Source organism: Manacus vitellinus, unplaced genomic scaffold (assembly GCF_001715985.3).
Source record: "Manacus vitellinus isolate BGI_N305 unplaced genomic scaffold, ASM171598v3 scaffold_10_pilon, whole genome shotgun sequence".
In the NCBI taxonomy this organism is placed as follows: domain Eukaryota; kingdom Metazoa; phylum Chordata; class Aves; order Passeriformes; family Pipridae; genus Manacus; species Manacus vitellinus.
The window spans coordinates 1,128,936-1,148,121 of NW_021938838.1; the positions used below are offsets into that span (position 1 = coordinate 1,128,936).

Consider the following 19,186-nt stretch of genomic DNA (forward strand, 5'->3'; position numbering starts at 1 on the left):
CTTCCACGGGCAGCCTGGAGCAAGAATTAGTGTCTCAAACCACCGCGTGGCAGCAGGTGAGGGGTGCTGTTAAATGCCAGGGATCAAAAGCTCCCCTCTGCTCCTTGTTCTTGTAGGAACTGACCTCCAAACCTCCACCGGCCCTTCCTCGCTTCCGCGGGCAAAATGGTTCTGTTCTACACTCCCCTGCTAGCTTCATTTCCCCCACCTGGCAGCGAAGAAACCACACGTTCTGCTCAGCAACTCTCTAGGCCTTCCATCCATAGGACCAAAGTGAAGAGCCCCACCACCACCTCTCCCAGCATCTGTCAGTACACTTCCCATATTGCACAGCTTCGATGTGACCAAGGCAGTCAGGATTGTTCTGTACATTGCTTACCAGTGCAGATGGCAGCAGAGCCAAGCACTTTGGCAAGATTCAGTTCTCTTGGCAGCTGGCACTTTCCAACCCTGCCTTCATAAAAGAGGACAGTGCACAAGCAACAGTGCATCTTCTCATCAGATGCAGAACGTGGAAACAAATGTTTTAAAGACTCATTAAGCAAAATTGTGGAAGGCTAAAGGCATTGGGACGTGTCACATCCAACTGGAATTTATGCTTAGCCAAGCATGTAAAAACCCCCAAATTAGTAAGGTTGATTTTTACTACCTGCAAGAGACTGAAATATTGAGGAGAAAAAGCAGAAGCATGGATACCCCTTGCAGGATGACACAGCACAGCTCAGCATAACATGGAACCACTTGCATATGGCTTTGGCAAAACATTTCAACATGACCCTTATTCTGTCCTGTAGCTAAAGAAATATATACAAAATTACCTTCACTTTCCCTATTTTAACTGTATCTCAAGCCAGTCCAACAGAAATTCCGCGGTTGTTACTATCTTAAGGGGGCACAGAAGGAACATATTGCTTGTCCTCCAAGCCCTGTACAAACAGATCAATTCTGGTAACAAATAAAGGCTACAGTTGCCCTCAAGTTCTCAGACTCCCTCAAAAGAGGGGTTCTGTTCTCCAGGTTAAGACTCAAAATTATATTGCACCTACTTATACTGTTTAAATTTCTCCCTGATCTTAATTCCCTGCTCGGGGATGCAGATCGGAGCATCTGAGTGGGCCCTGAATGGCTCAGCTCCTCCTCTGGCTTCCAAGATCTTCTGTATTCCTGAAGAAAAGTATTAAAAGTTTAAAATATGTCCCTAAAAGCAGGGGACAACTAAATAAAAATAAATTAAAAAAACCATCAAACAAACAAACCAAAAAAACCTGCCAAAACATCCCAACCAATCAAACAAACAAACAAAACCCAAAAGCCAAACCAAACCCAAGACACAAGACAAACAGAATCTTAACCACTTTGTTTAATGTTGTACAAAACAAAAAATTGGTGAGTATTACAATGAAAAGGGATTAAAACACTGGTATCACATTGCCATCTCTCTACCTAAACAGTTGAGATTCACTTCTCTGTTCATACCATAGAAACTTGAGTGGCCTCCAGGAACAGAATGACTTAAAAAAATCCTTGTGTCACACGTATTCTTCACTCTACATTTTAAAGCTGTGCTCACAGAGACGGCTTCTTCTATTGGAGTCTTCAGGTAAACAGGAGTTCAGTTGTAAATAAAGTTGAATCTAAAATTTAAAAGGATTATACCAAGTAAGGAGTTTTCATTCTTTCTATTTAAGGGGAGTTTTGAATTATTATGCAAATGTTTTGTTTCTGCTCTGGATAAGCCTCCACCTGACAGGACAAAAGTGCATTTTTTAGTAAGATAGCTTTACAGTATAGCATCCTTTTTAACAGCCAATCCTCCTCTAACACTGCACAACTGTCTCTTAGGGTTGCAGAAGAGCTAATTATTAACACTTTATCTCCTAAGACAGTTTCATAGATATGAAAATCCCACTGAGAGTTATGTTCCTTCATCAGCAACCCCTTCACAGCATTTCTGCTGTCAGGCAAACCTTACATATTCCAAGGTAACATACAGACATACTCAACAGCAGAGAGAATTCTCAACTAAGTTTCACAAAGAGCAGTGGAAACGACCATCCCTCTCAGCTCCCAGATGCCCAGCCTTTAGATGCCTCTGTTGCACTGCTACCCAACCAGCACCTCTCTGCAGAACAGCCAGTGTTCGCTGGTACTCAGAGTACCCGCTGTTTTCAGAGGGGGAAGCCAAAACTGGGGCTGGATAGACAAAAAAACCAGCAGGAAACAAGCCTATTATGGGCAACACCTGTGCTGACATTCTGCTAGCAGACTTTCTTCATCAGACTAGGAGGAGGACAGAGCTACTCTCCTGAAGAACAGCTGGCAGGCTGTGGGATGCCTGGCATGTCTGAATGACCACCCACAAAAATAAGAAACCAGTGAGCTCTGGAGACCTGAGGCACAAGCCATGTCCAGGTAAGAAAGCCAAAGAGTGTGTACCTTAGGAAGAGGAAGGAAAAAATACAGCTGTCCCTACACATATTTGTGTCATAAAAATACTACATGTTATAAACTGCAGCAGGGAGTCTAAAAAACCCACCACATTTAGTCAGCACAAAACTGGGATAGCATGCACACCTAACTCAGTGCTTCAAACTCCCAGCTTGGCTTTTACTCTCACGCTGCCTCCAGTGCCTACAAGAAGCTGTTCCTCAGTCTGTGCACAGCTTCACCCTCACTATCTTTCACATTTCCTTAGCTACAGCTGCTGTGTAGGACTTTGGTGCCAGCCAGTTGTGATCAGCCTCTAAACTGTCCATCACACCTTGTCTGAGGGAGATTCTTTGGGATAGCTACAACCTTTTCAAGTTGGTTTCTGCAGTGCCTCACCTTGCTCTGGTGTCCCACAGCAAACATATTCCCAAGAACCATCATACAAATACAATATACCTGCTCAAAAGTTGAGGAAGGCTGGAAATAATGGGTCCATATCCTGGTGCATTGTCATAGAGCTCAAACAAGGGTGCAGCAACCAACTTGTAATTTTTGGGGACTGCAAACAAAGCTAAAAACAAATACAAGTTGATTAATAAGACAAAGCAGAACACGTTCAGCCAGGGTATCATTGTCCCACTGTCATGGGTCATCTCAAACCATGACACCCACATAGCCCTCAAAACAAGATCACTACACAGAGCACTCCAGCAGGTTTATTCCTTTTCTAATTAAATGTGGGGTTCACATGCTGAACAGGAGCAGGAATGAGAATTTACTAGGAATTCATGTTCAAAGGATCATCTACCTTCAGAACCAATACCAGCATTTAATTTTGTTAGTGATCAACTATAAACAACTGCAAACATACAAACACAAACTTGCTCCATCTCCTTGTGGAGATCACTTAGACATTGTTATAAATACAACCCTTTGCTGCAAACAAATACCTACCCTTTTCTTGAAGCTGGACCAAAAAAAGCTTTTTGTGCTCTTTTGGCTTTGTAATATGAGCTGGGATATAGGGATACTAGAAGAAAAATGATAAAAATTAGTTGTACAGAGCTTTGAAAATATTGTGCAATCTAAAGTGCTACTTTATAAATTATCAAGCACTGTGCAAGCTTTCAGTGTGTCATATATTTTTTGTTCATGGCATTGAATAAAAAAAACCCCAAAATTTTATAAGTACTTCAGAAAAGAGTGCTGTTGCTGTTACAACTAGTGACAGGATCTAAATGGGCACCAATACTCACAAGCAGTTGAAACAACCCAATAAGACAGAAATGCATAAGAGCAAAATGAGCCTTTAGAAATAGGGTAGTGAGACTAATTTATTCACAGGGCATCTGTTCCATAAGCTGCTGCAAGAGTTTCCATCGTGGCTACAAAAGGAATTTCAGTGGTGCATCTGTCTCAGCACAGAACTGGAAGCTGTTACATCCAGTGGTTTCTCATCCATCATGACATGTGTGAGGAGGGGAATAGAAGTTTCCAGAAAAAGAGGCTGCAGTTTCTCCCCAGCCACCGAAAGGAGATAAAACAGGTAAAAACCAGAAAAACTAACTGCTCATGCAGCAGGTACTCAAAAAGGCCAACCAGTGGGTTGAAGGCTTTGGAGGTACAATCAGTACTTGACTGAAGAGGATGGAAGCCCACAGGAGTACTCACCTGAGGAGGTTCAAAGTTTGGTCTCCACCAGTTGCCAATGCAGTCATCAATCACCCAGTCCTGCTGAACACCATCCTGGCGACCCAGTATCTACCAAAAATCCAGTAACAATCACAACTCGAACTATCCCAAGTCCATTTTTCTAGAAAACACATACTGAAAGAACAAAACCTTTTTCTGATATAGTTTAGAACTGCTCTGAGACAGCTTTCAATAGAATTTGTAGAGTATTTTTGTAGAAAGTGGAATTTTTTCGTAAAAGCCTCGCCTGGCAGGACAAGGCCACTTTAGAGAGCATTTCAAATTCCATGCTGTATTCAGCTGGCCTGAGTCCTATCTGACCAATGGGAAGAATGAAATACATTGTTACACTAGCTGGCAGAAGCAATTTAGGCTAATTGGAGGGCATGGAAAGTTACCAGTGCAACGGGAGGACTATCTCAAAGGCAAGTCCTCACCAGCTGTGCTCCACAACACATCTTATTGCTCATCTGCACATTCACTTGCCTGAAGCCAGTCAGAAAGCAAAGCTGCAAATGAACACAGGACTTGAGCAGCAGCAGGAGTCAGCCACACTCATGATGCAGACAAATGAAAACTTGACTGCTTATTTGTAACTACCTGAGAACATCACAAAAGCAACAATAACAGCAGCGGTAAGAAGACCACTCATGTTTTGGCTTATTCTGCTAATTCTAAGATAATGTAACATTCTGCTATGGAAACAACAACAGAAAACAGACCTCTGTCATTAAGCGTTTGAGCCCTTCCACCTCATCTTCTCCCGGATTCAATTCACCACCAGGTCTGTTAAAATAACAGTGATGAAAGCTGAAGTTACATTTTATTGCATTACCAACTTTCACAGGTAAGTTCAGATGTGCTTCCAGGCAGGGAGTTACAAATTCTTTTATGGTCCTTAAGTCAGAAATTCCAAATCTAACTTTGATATTGAAGACAGCAGGATAACTTTCACCAAAACCATGACTAAAATGGCTACTCGTGCCCCTTATAAAAATAACTATTATATAAAATACTTTCAATTCAGCAGGACAAAGCACAACAATATACATGATAAAGACTGGGACACTTAAAGGGTAAAGTTTTAACAATAATAACCAAAAGCTGAAGAAAAGGTTGTAAATACTGCCTGCATTTATTGTTATCTCAAAACCAGCACACACTGAAGCAAACAGAAAGCAGAAAATAAAACTCAGATGGGGAACCGCCCCACATTTGATGCACAATTAATGAAAAATCTAAAACCACATTTTCATCAATACAGCATTTCACAAGCCTGTTTGTGCACAAACACCCTTCAAATCAAGACGTGAAAAACTAATCTAGATATGAAATGAGACTTCACACATACACAAAATTGAGAGCAAACAATATAAATGTTAAAAACAAGAGCAAGAACACGAGCAGGGTAACTTGAGACAAGTCAAGACCATCTAGTTTAAAACAGAAAACAAGCACCACCACCATCACCACGACCGTATCCAAACGTTAGAATTTCACTCTGGCACTGATCAATATGAGAGGAACTGAAGTGATTTCCTCAAATTTAGACACCTCCCTTTCTTGCTATCCCAGCTCACCCAGTAGTTTGTAACCAGGTATCATTCTGTATTTACAGGGGGTTAGTTCTTGAACTAAACTAAACTTCTTGAACATAAGCTATGGAAGCATAACAGCTTTCACAATGCAAGTACAACACACCAGCTGCTGATAATGACTTTTAAACAAGATTTTACCACAGTGATGCACTGTAACTAAGATTCCCAGCTGGTTCTTCCAAACTAAGTCACCCCCTCATGAGCAGTCAGACAAACACTTTAGATGAAAACCCCACCACTCAAAAAAAGACTTTCCAGACTAAGTTTTTGCAAGAAATTAATCCCATTCAAAACATCAACCAGTTGGCCACAGTTAGACCTCCAGCCCGCGTGTTTAGTGGTCTGTGACAATAAATTAAAGTTTAAAGTTTAAGAAACACTTACAGCTTGAAAAAAGTTGTCCCCAGCTGCAGCAACAGCACGTGGGGCAGCCTGTGCTCGTGCACGATGAGAACCCCCTCCACCGTCCTCCTCATGCCAATCTTGTCAAACTCTTCCCTCATGCGCTGGAACCGAGCGGCCACCGAGCTGTCCTTCTCGTACAGGGGCTCCTTGGTGCCAAACGTGTAATTTGTCAGAGGGTACCTGCAAGGGGGGAAAATTGTAACTGCTTAAAGAAACTGAACTTTAAATCCCTCTGACACAGCACCTCCCCTGAGGCAGACCCTTCTGTGCCTGGTGGGCAGCTCAGAGTGCAGGGCTAAAATCCTTGCTGGGGGCTCACGGGGCCCTTGTCCCAGAGAGATCTGCTCGAGGAACACACGAGCACAGACAGTCCTGCTGAGCCACACACCAGCCTGGGGCTGGCTCAAAAGAAGGGAAGAAGCCCAGAAGAACCAAACATTATTCAACAGCCACCCTCTTTGATCTCCATGCCACAGAGAAAAGGCAGCTGAAGCTCCAAGAGAAACTGGAAAAGAGACCAGAGGGAAAAGCTCTGCTGGGAAGGAAGGAAGGAAGCTGCACAGCACTGCAGGTGTTTTCTGCAGATGTAATGAAGGGCCTGAGAACTGAACTGTTAGAAGTGGTTTTGTTTTGAAGTGGGGAATCAGGCATCTGGATGACAGAGGAGGAGAAATGCTGACTGTCTGAGTGCAGGGTTGAGAGCCTGGGGTAAGACAAAGAGTGTGAGCAGATCCCTCTGTTGGGCTGGTACTGGGCCTCTGCACTCTTGGGACAGTGCAGTGAAAACTCAGTGATTTCTTCAAGTAAGAGGGACTTAAAACAGTCAGAAAAGAAAAGAAAGTTTAGGCAAGAAATGGTCTAGACTTTAAAAAAAAAATATGCTGATAACACAGCTTCCCAATGAGTCATTTCTTCAGAAACTCTATAGAAATATTCCAATCTCTGAAGCTCACATTTGAATTTTCACAAGACTGAATAAATTCAGCTACACCAAAAAATACAAGTGTTAGTGATGAATAGTTAAAATTGAATATTGACTGCTGCAGTTAACATCTGCTGTTTTTTGCAACTTGACAGATGTACTTAGCAAAGAACACGTTCTACGTCCACCAGAACTTTCTAGAAGAAGCTAAAATATATGGCTTCTCATTAAAAAATATGTAAATACTTATTAGCAAGTAGTTTGTTTCTATGGCAGAAATAAAATTTTCTCTGGTAGCAACCACTCTTAATTAAACCCCAACACCTGCATCAGACAACCCACAAACACCAGGCACATCCAGCTACATCCCACGGACTGGGGTCACAGGGCCAGCCCGAGTCCCAGCGAGGCCAAGAGAGAGCCCGTTTCCCGGATAATCCGTGAGAGTGTCGGTGACGCTCAGCAGGCCCAAACCCTCCCTGTGTTACTCGGGGCTCACACCTCCCGAGCCAGACGCTGTTTTTAAGCACTAAAGCGTTCGCTCCCCCGAAGGCCGGCGAGCCCTCGGTACCCCGGTACCCCCAGAACGGCTCAGCAGCCTGCGCGGGGGGAGCCCCACAGGCACCCGGGCTGTGCCGCCGCCCTGCCCTCGGCTCTCCAGGAGGCCGCGACCCTCCGGCCCTCGCAGGGCGGGCGCTGAGCGCAAACCCCCCGGGGCTGCTGAGGGAGCGGGCAGGACGGGGCGGGGACGGGCAGGCCCGAGGCGGCGCTCACAGGTTGATGGTTCTCTCCAGCGTGAGCGGCTTCGTCTGCTGGATGTACTTGTTGCGAACTGGTTGACCCGCGGGGCCAGCCGTCTGCGAGCGGTTGGGCGGCACCACGGACATGGCGGGAGGCGGCGGGAGGGCGGCGGGAGGCGGCGGGAGGCGCGGGGAGCGGCGGGTCAGCGCTGGGCGGCGGGAGCCGCGTCCGCCATTAATGCCCGCCCGGTCCCGAGCGCCGCGCGCCGCCCTGCGGGACCGCGCCCCGCCCCGAGCCATCCGATTGGCCGCCGAGGGCGCAGCGCGGGGCCGCCGGGAGTTGCAGTCCGGCGGGCGGCGTCATGGCCGCCAAGCGCCGCGGAGCGGGCGCGCCGCCGGGGGCGAAGCGCGGGAAGCGGGAGGCGCGCGCCGAGCTGTGCGCGGCCTCGGGGACGCGGCGCTGCGGGAGCGCGCGGGGGCGGCTTGGGCCCGCGGGGAGCGGCTGCAGCACGGTACGGCCCGGTACGGGCCCGGTACGGCCCGGTACGGCCCGGTACGGCCCGGTACGGCCCGGCATGGCCCGTACGGCCCGGCCGGGCACGCGGGGAGCGGTGCGGCACGGTACGGCCCGGCCTGGCTCCCGGCCTCACCGGCGGCCTTTCCCTGCGAGGCGGCGGCGCTGGAGCCGGCCCCGTTCCGGCACGCCGTCATCCCCGGGTTCCTGGCGGGCGCGGCCTTCGCGGAGGCGCTGCGGGACGAGCTACTGGGCCTCGGCTTTCCGCGGGCGGCACAACGACCTCCTCTCGCTGCGGCAGGTGGGCCCCGGGCCGGGCCGGGCCGGGCTGTGCTGAGCCGCCCTAACCCCCGTCCCTTCTTCTCTTCCATGGGCCGCCGCAGTCCGAGGAGCTGGGGGCAAGCCCGGAGCCCCACATCGCGGCGCTGAGGTAAAGGATACACTGTGACCCGCAGCAACAGCACCTGTAACTCTTTAAATAGTTGGGAGACAATACATTAGTTTAGTCTATGGTGATATGGATGCTTTATAACACGGGAGGACATGTACCTTATGCTTGTCTTCTCAGGAATGCTCTATGTGAAGAATTCCGACCGTGGCTTTCTGCTGTGACCCAGATAGAGCTGGAGCCAACTATTGACATCTCTTGTGCTAAATATGAGTATACTGGTCAGTATACAAGTGATCTTTTCCCTAAAGCTTGTAGGAAACAAAATGTCTATGGAATATCTAGTTTTATAACCCATCCCAACCCTTCTCTAGTTCCAGAGGGTCCCAGAAGCAGCAAATCAAAGTCTCAGAAAACAAAGTGCAAATGATAGAAAAACTGTTGCTGCAGTTCTGTTGCTGGTGGCTTTAGCTGGGCCTGGTGCAGTTGCAAGTCCCCACCTTTCAGAGATGTTCAGCCTGTGTTTATGTGGCTGCTTCCATACAAGAGTGTGACATGTTCATCTTCCAAATGCTGCAGTTGAGTTTGTGAATTCTAATGGCAAAATGTCACCTGGTGACTCCAGGTTTCAGCTGTGCCTGTGCTTTCAGTCGTGAAAAGTCACTGTAGGAAGGGGGAATTTTTAATTGCAATCAACTCTAATTTTTAAAAGTCTTTTGCACAATCAGTTGCTGGTCCAGCTTTTCTGTTCCCAGGATTCCCCCTCCTCTCTATTCCTGCAACAAACCTACTCTGTTCAGAAGTCAGAGCTGGAGTCATTGTTTAGGTTGGGAATCTCTGTCCCCTGTGCCCGGTGGCAGCCAGAAAGGGGTGGGTGATAAGGTGTGACTGCTTGTACCTTCAGAGGGGGCTCATCTGCCAGCTGCAGTGCAGCCCCACAGAAGGTAACCTTGCAGATCTCGGGCTGGTGATGCCGATGAGCGAAAATGCAGTTCTTGGGAGGAACGTGTTTCTTCTTGTCGTGCCCTCGCGGGGCCCAGGCTGGGAAGCAGTTGTTGGAATGAATCACGTGTGTGCTGCAAAGATGCTGCAGCAGCAAAGGGTGTGTGATTGCAGATGTGTTGCTGTGCCACGATGACGAGCTGGAAGGTCGGAGAATCGCCTTCATCCTGTACCTCGTCCCAGCCTGGCAGAGCGGTGACGGGGGAACGCTGGACCTGTTCAGCACGGACGGTGAGAGCCCGGCCTCGGCCCCAGGGGGTGAAAAACACAGAGTTCATGTGCACCTTGCTGCAACTCTCCCCTCAAACAGCAGCAGGGAGATAAAGAGTTTCTCCTTTGCCCACAAAAGCGGATGTGTAGGTAAAATTCGCACCTTAGGGATGGGCTGTAGTGGGGTTTACAGACAATGAGCAACAGCAGACAAAGAAACAGCCTTTTATTCTGTTCTTTTGGAAGGGCTGAGAGTGGAGGCAACTTGGAAGCAATGCCAGTAACTGTGCTTGGAACTCCAGAATGATGACAGTAATGTCCCTTTCCAGCAACAGAGCCACAGAATGGTTTGGGCTGGAAGGAATCTTAAAGATCATCTAGTTCCAGCCCCCTGCTGTGGACAGGTGCACCTTCTACTATCCCAGGTTGCTCCAAGCCCTGTGCAACCTGGCCTTGAACAGTTCCAGGGATGGGGCAGCCACAGCTTCTCTGGGCAACCTGTGCCAGGGCCTCACCACTCTCATAGTAAAGAATTTCTTCCTAACATCTAATCTAACCCTGCCCTCTGTCAGTTTGAAGCCATTACTTTTTGTCCTGTCACTCCATGCCCTTGTCCAAAGTCCCTTTCCAGCTCTCCTGCAGCCCTTTTAGGCACTGAAAGGGACTCTAAGGTCTCCCTTGGGCCTTCTGTTCTCCAGGCTGAACAGCTCCAACTTTCTCTGCCTGTCTCCATAGCAGTGCACTGATTCCTCACCAAGCCCTTGCCCTGAGCTCCATCCCTTATACTCAGGTGTCCTACCAGTCACTGTCATGAAGTGAGAGAGAAATAGCACTTTCTAGCAAGTTCCAGTTCAATATCTTAACCAGAGTGTGTTTTCTCCCTCCTCAGAACACCTCCAGCCACAGCACATCACCAAGTCATTAGTACCTTCGTGGAACACGCTGGTTTTCTTTGAAGTGTCTCCAGTCTCTTTCCACCAGGCAAGGAGCTGTCTCTTGTTCGTTTTTTGATTCTCATTGTTGTGGTTGTTCCCTCTGTGTGTTATTACAATCCTGATGGGGAGGGAGAAGAACTGTGGCTAGAGCAGATACTCACGCTAAGTGCTGTGTGCTAAAGGCAGGGCTTCAGGGACTTTAAGGAGGACAAGAACTGACAAAGCCAACATTAAACTATCAGTCTAGCTTCATCAGCCTGGGAAAGGAAAACTTTTGTTTTGTGTTGCTATCCTGGCAAGCCCCTGCTGTGAATTTGGCTAGGGCTTGTTTTTGTTTGTTGGCTTGTCTTAAACTAGCTCACATTTTTCATGCGGGTGCCATCACTTCACACCAGAAGAGCTCCTGAGCCCACCACCTTGCCAACAGGGGCATCATTTGTGCTTTCTCTTCACACTGCTGTTACAGCACCTTAGAGTGTCCAATTGTTCCATTTAGCCCAACCTCTGCACAATTTCATGAAATCAAGATTTAACAGTGACCATTACTGTGGGAAAACTAAGGGTTTCCAGAGGCCAGGGTAAATGCCAGGATAGAGGGTCTGCTCTTAGTCTCACAAATAAGCAAAGAGCCTTCATGCTGGCTTGTGTTACAGCATTTTTTAAAAAGTAAAGGACACAAAAGCAGAGCAGTGTAGCCTGCCAAGGCCCACGGGTGCTCCGCGTTGTCTGACCTTCCAGACTAAGCTGTGACAGCTGATTTTTGCAGTCCTTTATGGTCCTTCAACAGAATAAATGGTAGAAAAATGAAATGCAATTACTTTATAACAGAATGACAAAGCTCTCAGAGAGAGCTCTGCTGTGAGCTTGGAGTAAAAGCTTAGACTGGAACTCTGGAAACACACAATGGACTTGAGCATCAAAGTTTGCCTTAGGCCTCTGATAATCCCACCTGGTCTAGTGCTGTCTGACTCCAGAGAGCCCATGCAAGTGGGCTCTCTGGAGTCAGGTCCATGTCCTGTTGTGAGTCTCCAGGGTGCCTGTCAGCCCTGGTCCCAGCAGTGCTGTCCCCCAGCAGTGCTGTCACCCAGCAGTGCCGTGCTCGGCCGTTGCAGGTGTCCGAGGTTGTGTCGCGGAGGTGCCGCCTGTCCGTGAGCGGTTGGTTCCACGGCCCGGCCGTGCCCAGACCCACGCGCCACGCTGAAGCTCCCTTGCCCAGGAGCCCCCACATCCCCTACGATGTGAGTAACATCTGCTTATCTGCATTTCTCTCTCTTTCTTGTTCCTGTAACACCTGTTACGGGAGGCAGTGATGCTCTGGGGATGCTTTAATCCTATCGCATTCTCCTTTTTGTTCTCTGTCCATAAATTTGTATCCAGTTTCTTTCCCGTGCATCTTTCTTGGCTCTGGATGTTTTGCATACCTCCAGTAGTTCAGAGACTGCAGCAAATACTTGTGGTGCAATGAAATAAAGGAATGGAGTGTGTGTGAGGGAATGCAGCCCTGTGGGCAGCTCAGTATGGGGAACTGAGGAATTTCACTTTTGCAAACTCAGCATTGCAATCCATTTCCCTTCCAGCATGAAATACTGTATGAGTGGATCAATCCAGTTTACTTGGACATGGACTCCCAAGCTCAAATCCAGGAGGAATTTGAGGAACGATCAGAAATTCTCCTGAAAGACTTTCTTAAGGTGAGCCTGGTGGTTTGATTGGATCTGATCTGCCAGAACAGGGTGACAGGTACCACCTGGCATGCAGGCTGGGAAAGGGCTTGCTTGCACATCTGTTAACTAAAACACCTAGTTTCATGCCCTAAAGGGGAATGGACCTCCAGAGGTCCTTTCCAACCTCAACCACTCTGTGATTCTGTGGATGGATCCCCTCTGACTGCCTGTACACTGCTGTGTAGGGACTCACCAAAAATCAAACACTTGTATTCAACCTTATTTCCTGCAAGAAGCAAAGCAGAAGTGCATCTAAATTCAGCAGTTTAGAGTGCCTTATCTGGAGACACTACTTCTGGCACACCTGGGAGCTGAATGATAATGTCTCTGCACTATCTTTTTTTTGCCTAGAAAGAGAAATACCAACTACTCTGTGAAGCATTGGAGAACAAAGAGATCCAGTGGAGCAGTCGGGGGCCTGCCAATAAAAGGTGGGGAATGGCAGCACACTGCAGCTGTTGGTGAGGCCAAGCAGGAGCTGCCATGAGGCTGCCCTGGCTCATGCTGCCCCAAGGATGTGGTCCTTGTTGGCTCTCTAACAAGGAGATACACCTGCTGATACACCTGCTGTCTTTCAGGCTCTATGAGGCAGCAGAGGAGGTCAGCCTCCCTGACACCCTGAAGAAATTCCTGCAGCTCTTACGCTCCGAGGCCTTGTTTTTGCTGCTTTCCAACTTCACTGGCTTAAAGCTGCACTTCCTGGCTCCCTCTGATGAGGATGAAGATGCTGGGGAAGGACGAGCAGCGGACACTGCTGGGCACAGAAGTCCCAAACCCGAGCAGGAAGAAGCTGAACAACATGCTGATGGCAATCCCTGTGAGCCAGAGCAGCCTGACAGCTCTGGTGAAGCACAGGATGGCGAGACACAGAGCAGTAAGTAGAGCAGCAGCAGTGGGAAAGGGCTCGAGCACAATCCTGGTGCTAAGAGAGCTGGCAGCAGAGTTCCCAGTGATTTCCATGGGACCTAGTGTTTCATCTTGTGCTGCAGCCAGCACAGGGCACCAGCACAAATGTGGGATCTGAAGCACATCAGATTGGGTGTCCAAAATCAGCGACCATTGCAAAGAATTTGGAGTAAATTCATGACTAACTTGAAGTTACCATTTTGAACAGACCTAAGTCTTAAGGATGGGACTTGGGGAGGGCTGTTAATTGCCCAATAAGCTTTTGTCAGTCGTTATGTGGCTTCTACATATAAATATCTCTGCTTCTTATAAATCAGATTTTCATGCAAGATAACAAATCCAAAGGAAAAAGGTGAACACATCAGCATAATTTCAGAACTAGAAAAGTGATATACCTCAAAGGTAGGATTTAACCTTTCAGAAAACACTGTCAGCCTTAATAACCATTTATTGCCAAGGATGAGATTAATTTTGGACGCACAGATTGGTGATGTTTATTTGAAACAGTGGCTCTGAAGTTTAAGGGCAGAATTTTTGTAAATGCTCATCTTGCACTGAGCCAGGCAAATTAGTGGACACTTGAAAAAAGATAGTAAAAAAAAAAAAGTCCTAATGAAAAATCCCATCAGAACACTTAGTAGGAACAGGACTTTGTTTTTCTGGTTTCCACAGTCATTTGGCTCTTCTGTCTGCCCTGTTCCTACCATGTGATTTTTAATTCATATATGAGGGGGGCATAGTTTGAGTCTACATGGGTTGAAAACTGAGCTAGACCCATGAGAAAGAAAGGCTTTCCCAAATTCTGACATACCTCCTTGGATGGCACACACAGAGTGACTTCAGAGCAATGTCCTTCTTCACTGGGGTTTCTGGTAGTTCCTGGGTACTTCCAGAGCAGAAAGGATGCTGGCTCTTGAGGTTTGGAGCTCTACTGTAAATCCAGAGGAAACACAATAAAAAGGGAAGAACTGGTTAAACTAAAGCAGAGCAGAGCTTGGAGCAAATGTTGGTCCCACTCCTACATGTTCAAAGTACATGACCTAGAGCCACCTCTAGGACAGATGTTAACGTGCCATCCATGGGTTTACCTTTCCCTGGCTGGGGCCAGCAGGCGATTTCAGTGGTGTGACAGCCCCAGGCCTTGCTCCCCCGTGCTGCTGCCCAGCTTCCCTGCATTCCCTGGCATAGCTGTGCCCTCTCCTAGGCTCGGGTGCCCCGGTGTGCGCGGGGGAGCTGCGGCGCTGGACCCACGGGCACTACACTCTGGTCCACGACACTCAAGCAGCAGAGTTTGCTCTCGACCTGCTCTTCTTCTGTGGCTGTGAGGGTAAGTGGACAGGAGAGGTGTCACTCTCCTTTACAAGCTTTGCACGAAGGAGTTCCTTCTGACTTCTCAGCAGTGCTAAAACAACCAAAATTTCCCTGCTTTTTCCTACATGGAAGGTCTCTTTAAATGTTGCCCTAGTCCTCATTCGGCATAAACCCTTGTTTCAGTAGTCTTTGTGTACAAAGATTTGGATCGTGGCCTTGGAGTCAGCTCTGGCCTTTCCTGCAGGAGCCAGGAGGTGGCGCCTGGGCAGAGGGAAAGGCTGAGTCTCCCAGCCCTTTCCTCTCCTGAGCAGCGGCTCTGGGCACGGTGGAGGGCCAGGTGGCCAGAACACCCGCTGAAACTGTTCTGTTCCACCCCTTTTCTCACCAGAATTATCAACTGCACCTCCAGTTCACAAAGCCCAGGGTTTTCAACAGTTACTTTAGGCATGTCTGGGCATTTTAGATTGCTAGTTAGATAGTGATAAAAACAAAAATCTAAACACAAGCATTTTAGACCAGCTGAACCCACAGCTGAAACCATCTGGCACATGCTGGTAATTATCCTGAAATACTTTTGCTGTCTGCTAAGGCAGAACTGTTCTACATGTGAGGAGGTAAACTGGGAATTATCCTGTATCCAGTAACTGTGGGCAGTGGGGTGACAAAACAGCATCTCCAGGAGGGCTTTGAGAAGCCTGGGCAGGACTGAACTTTCTAAGAGTCTTTCTTTTCTGTTTTTAGACTGGGATCCTGAATATGGTGGCTTTACCTCCTACATTGCCAAAGGTGAAGATGAAGAGGTAAGGACCTCAGTTACTAGCTGCAAATCAGATAAAATTGTTTAGAGTGGAGTGATATAATTACAATTTGTCACACACTAACATAATCCTGAGGGTGCTCAGTGTTGCTCTGGAGCCTTCTTGCCCCACTCCCTGCTCATGCTTCAAGAGGCTGGTGTTCCCCTAAAGTGTGAGACCTGGGCCCTGACAGTGCCTCACAGCACCTGGGGCCATGTGGGAAGCCTGCCCTGGAGGGACACAAGGCTGTGGCAGAGATGACACTTTTCCAGGGGGTGCCATTCACTGGGGTCACACCCAGCATCAGTACTAATGACAGTGCTGAGCAGTCATACCAGTCCAGAACCCCTTACTCTATAATAATGCTTCGGGTTAAGGGGTATTAAAGTGAAAATGGTGTCACAGTTAATTTTCTAACACCAGACTTTTGCTCTGACTAACTTTTGAAACTTTTGTTTCTTCTTCAGAATTCTATCAAAGCCGTTTTTATGACACTGATTTCCTCCCTTCCTCTTGTGTCTTCTAGCTGTTGACAGTGAATCCAGAGGACAACTGCTTGGCCTTAGTTTACAGAGACAAAGAAACTATGAAGTTTGTGAAATACATCAACCATCGTAGCTTGGCACGCCTGAACAAGCATCCAAACAGAACAGGATTTTGGGATTTTTCCTTCGTCTATTACGAGTGATGGTGCAGAGTGTGACACTGTCACAGGAAATGGTGGTGGGTGGTGGGCAGGTTCCTGTCCAGGCATTCAACTGGGACCTAAGTGCAGACAAAGGTTGCTGATGCAGCTTCATCACGCTGCATACTGTGGGGTCCAGGTGGCTTTTTTACCTGTTCAAATGAAATTCAGTCTCCTCCCAAGTCCATTGCAACACACTCCCTGAACTGCTTTTAATGCTATGTGGAGAGGGTTGTCCCACAACCATCAGATTTCCAGCTGTGCTCTCATGGGAGCAGCACAGTGGTGTCTCTGAGCTGTCAGGGTGAGAATTACAACTGCACATTGCCCCGAGCTGATGACTGTTTTTATTAAAAAAGAAAAAAAGGAAATGGGTCAGTTAAATGCTTCAAACACTGGTCGAGCAAGTTTTGTTACAAAATGCCCAAGACATTTTCTGGGGCTTAACTGGGTTCCCTGTTTGCAGAGGCAAAAATAAAGGAGCTGCCCTGGGAAATATGAGGTTTTTCCAGCTGCACAGCTCTGGGGAGTTGGGAAGGAAAACAGTGAGGCTATAAAGCTGCTGGCATGGGGAAGGCCCTGGCACTGTAACAAGGAGCAGGACTTTATTATGCTAAATGCTGTGCAGACAGACCCAGATGCAGCCCTTTTTCCAAAGGATTTACAAGCTAAACAGCTGAGAGAAGAAACCTGCTCCTGTGCACTCTACTTGGTGGGTGTGCAGGCACCTCCTGGCTTCAGCTGTGAAAGGGTTGTGGCTCCAGCCTAGAGCAGGGGTGGTGGGCTGGCAGCAGGAATGTGGTAACTTACCTCTGCCTGGCTCGTCATCCACAGGCGGTAGGAGGGTCTCCAGCAGCATGGCCTCCTGTCCTGTTAGTGATGTCCTGGGATCTGCTGGGTTCTGATGGCTTCTGTCACTGGGGATCAGCTCAGGTCTTTCGAGGCAGCAGCCAGCCAGGTCCTGTGGTAAACAGTACAAGAAGGGCAGTGGTCTTGGTGCAGCACCTCCTCCCTGCACGTGCTCTCAGGCTCTGTGCCTGCCCCACGTCCACTGCAGCAGGACTGTGCTGATGCTTCCAGAGCCAGCCAGAGTGCTCAACACCCTGCTGGAGGCTCAGCCCTGGCCTGCACCTGCTTGCCTGAAACTTCTCTTGGCACTGAGACACGGGTGTTCCTTCAGCTCATCCGAGCCAGACCGTGCAGGCCACAGGCTCACAGTGAGCTGGGGAGAGTGTGCACCTCTCATTCCTCCTGCCTCTCCTGGGCTGGGAGAGGGGAGCTTTGGAGTAAAGTCTGCTCCTTCTCTAGTTCCAGGCCTGTTGCTGAAGACCACCACAATGGTGTAAGACCACAGCTGGCAGCAGAGAAGCAGTGAGCCCAAAGCAAGGCAACTGCTGATGAGTACTCTGCACCCTTTGCTGAGCAGGTGAGGTGTCCTGTGGGCTTGTCTTCATGAAGATACAGGAGCAACAGCCTTCAGCTTCAATCCCAATACACAAGAGTCAAAAAAGGATTCCCTGAGGCAGTTGGCAGGAACCCCTGCCCTTGCTTCCAAAGGGAAAGGTGTTTCAGCCCCCACAGGTGCCAGAGCAAGGGGACAACACTGTCCTGCACTCCTGTTGTGCAGAACTCTATAGCTCCAGGGTCAGTTCCATCCCAGATTACAAGCAGTTGTTCAGTTCTAGCTACTCCCTCCTGCACTGCTGAACGGGAAGGACAGCTGGGAGGTGGTTGTGCTGAGCTGCAGTTGCAAGATCTACACCATCTTCTTCACATTCTGTCTCCTTAAGATGGCTTCTCTGTGCACTACCAAGACTTTCTTGCTTAGTTTTAATCTTCCTTTGCTACTTACAAAGACAATGGGATGAAGCTAGAAACTAATCCTGAAGTAACTCTCTGAGTTACTGGTTTCTGAGGCACTCTGCTGCCTATTGGGGCAGCAGCTCTTGGGGAGAAAGCAGTTCTTATTCTGAGCTGCTCCAGTTGAAAGAAACAAGTAATGGAAGCTTCAAAGAACAAAAACCCAAAATTATTTGTGTAGTTTTGAACTAAAGTGACAGATACCACAGTTATTGACAGCACAGTCTGCTGGGCAAAGTTGGGAGTAAATTAATTAACAAAATGAAGTTACTTCTTTGACCACATTTTGAGCCTATGAATGTGCTTGGCAGATCTTGGAACCACCTCCCAGGAGACTGGGAGAAGCTGGGCTCTCTAGTTTGCTGCTTTTTAATAATAAATACTACACTAGAGGGCATAGCAGCCTCAGCTTGAGTGAGGCCCTATCTACCTGATCACACAAAAAACCACCTTTCTGCCTCCGGTGACTCAGATGGAGTAATTTAGGAAGCCAGATTTGCAGTTGGCTTTCAAAGATTTAAAAATAAACATGTCTCTGCTCTCACACCCTTCCTGTCCTAGGTCCCAAAAGCCAGAGGCTGGCACTGCACGTACAGAGGAAAGACTCCACACACTGACACTTCAAATGATGTGAGCTGTGGGGGGAAGAGGGGTCTTACTTTACACAGCACCAGTAATGGGAACCATCTCTGTAGAGAGACGGGTACAAATCCATATTTACAATTAGGTGTAGCTGCTTGCAAAGTACTCCATCATTATGGAGAGGAATATGAATATGAGACATACACATACCCACAAAATTAATAAGCAGGACAATATAGAAAAATAGGCCCGAGAACCACAAGTGAACAGAGGGGAAGCAACAGAGAACAGGAACTTCATACCAGGCAAGAAGCCACTGATGAGCTGGGCTGTACAAGGCCGTGCATTTCCCACCAGCTGACTGCACCTCCCAGCCTGGCACTTGAGGCAGGGCACCAGCAGCTTGCAGTTGTTTAGGCTTTGAGCTGTTCATATACTTCACAGCAAACATTTTGGGACTTGGTGGCCATCGGTTTGCCGAGTAG

At 48.1% G+C, this 19,186-nt stretch overlaps 2 protein-coding genes across 2 annotated transcripts; one reads left to right on the forward strand and one right to left on the reverse strand.

The window, feature by feature from the left end:
- Positions 1-1,342: 1,342 nt before the first annotated feature.
- Positions 1,343-8,074, reverse strand: NUDT21 (nudix hydrolase 21). Its single transcript, XM_018082599.2, has 7 exons — positions 7,822-8,074; positions 6,105-6,305; positions 4,845-4,908; positions 4,102-4,191; positions 3,385-3,460; positions 2,887-3,001; positions 1,343-1,634 (listed from the first exon to the last, which is right to left on the reverse strand). The coding sequence occupies exons 1-7, from the start codon at positions 7,932-7,934 to the stop codon at positions 1,613-1,615; spliced, it is 681 nt and encodes a 226-aa protein (XP_017938088.2). The 5' UTR covers positions 7,935-8,074; the 3' UTR covers positions 1,343-1,612.
- OGFOD1 (2-oxoglutarate and iron dependent oxygenase domain containing 1) lies at positions 7,933-16,630 on the forward strand. Its single transcript, XM_029965480.1, is given in 13 exon segments — positions 7,933-8,562; positions 8,564-8,602; positions 8,685-8,731; positions 8,870-8,970; positions 9,806-9,922; positions 10,791-10,882; positions 11,949-12,074; positions 12,414-12,527; positions 12,912-12,991; positions 13,139-13,434; positions 14,671-14,793; positions 15,519-15,577; positions 16,101-16,630. Coding segments are annotated over 13 exon segments (1,986 nt in total). The 3' UTR covers positions 16,263-16,630.
- The last annotated feature ends 2,556 nt before the right edge of the window (positions 16,631-19,186 follow it).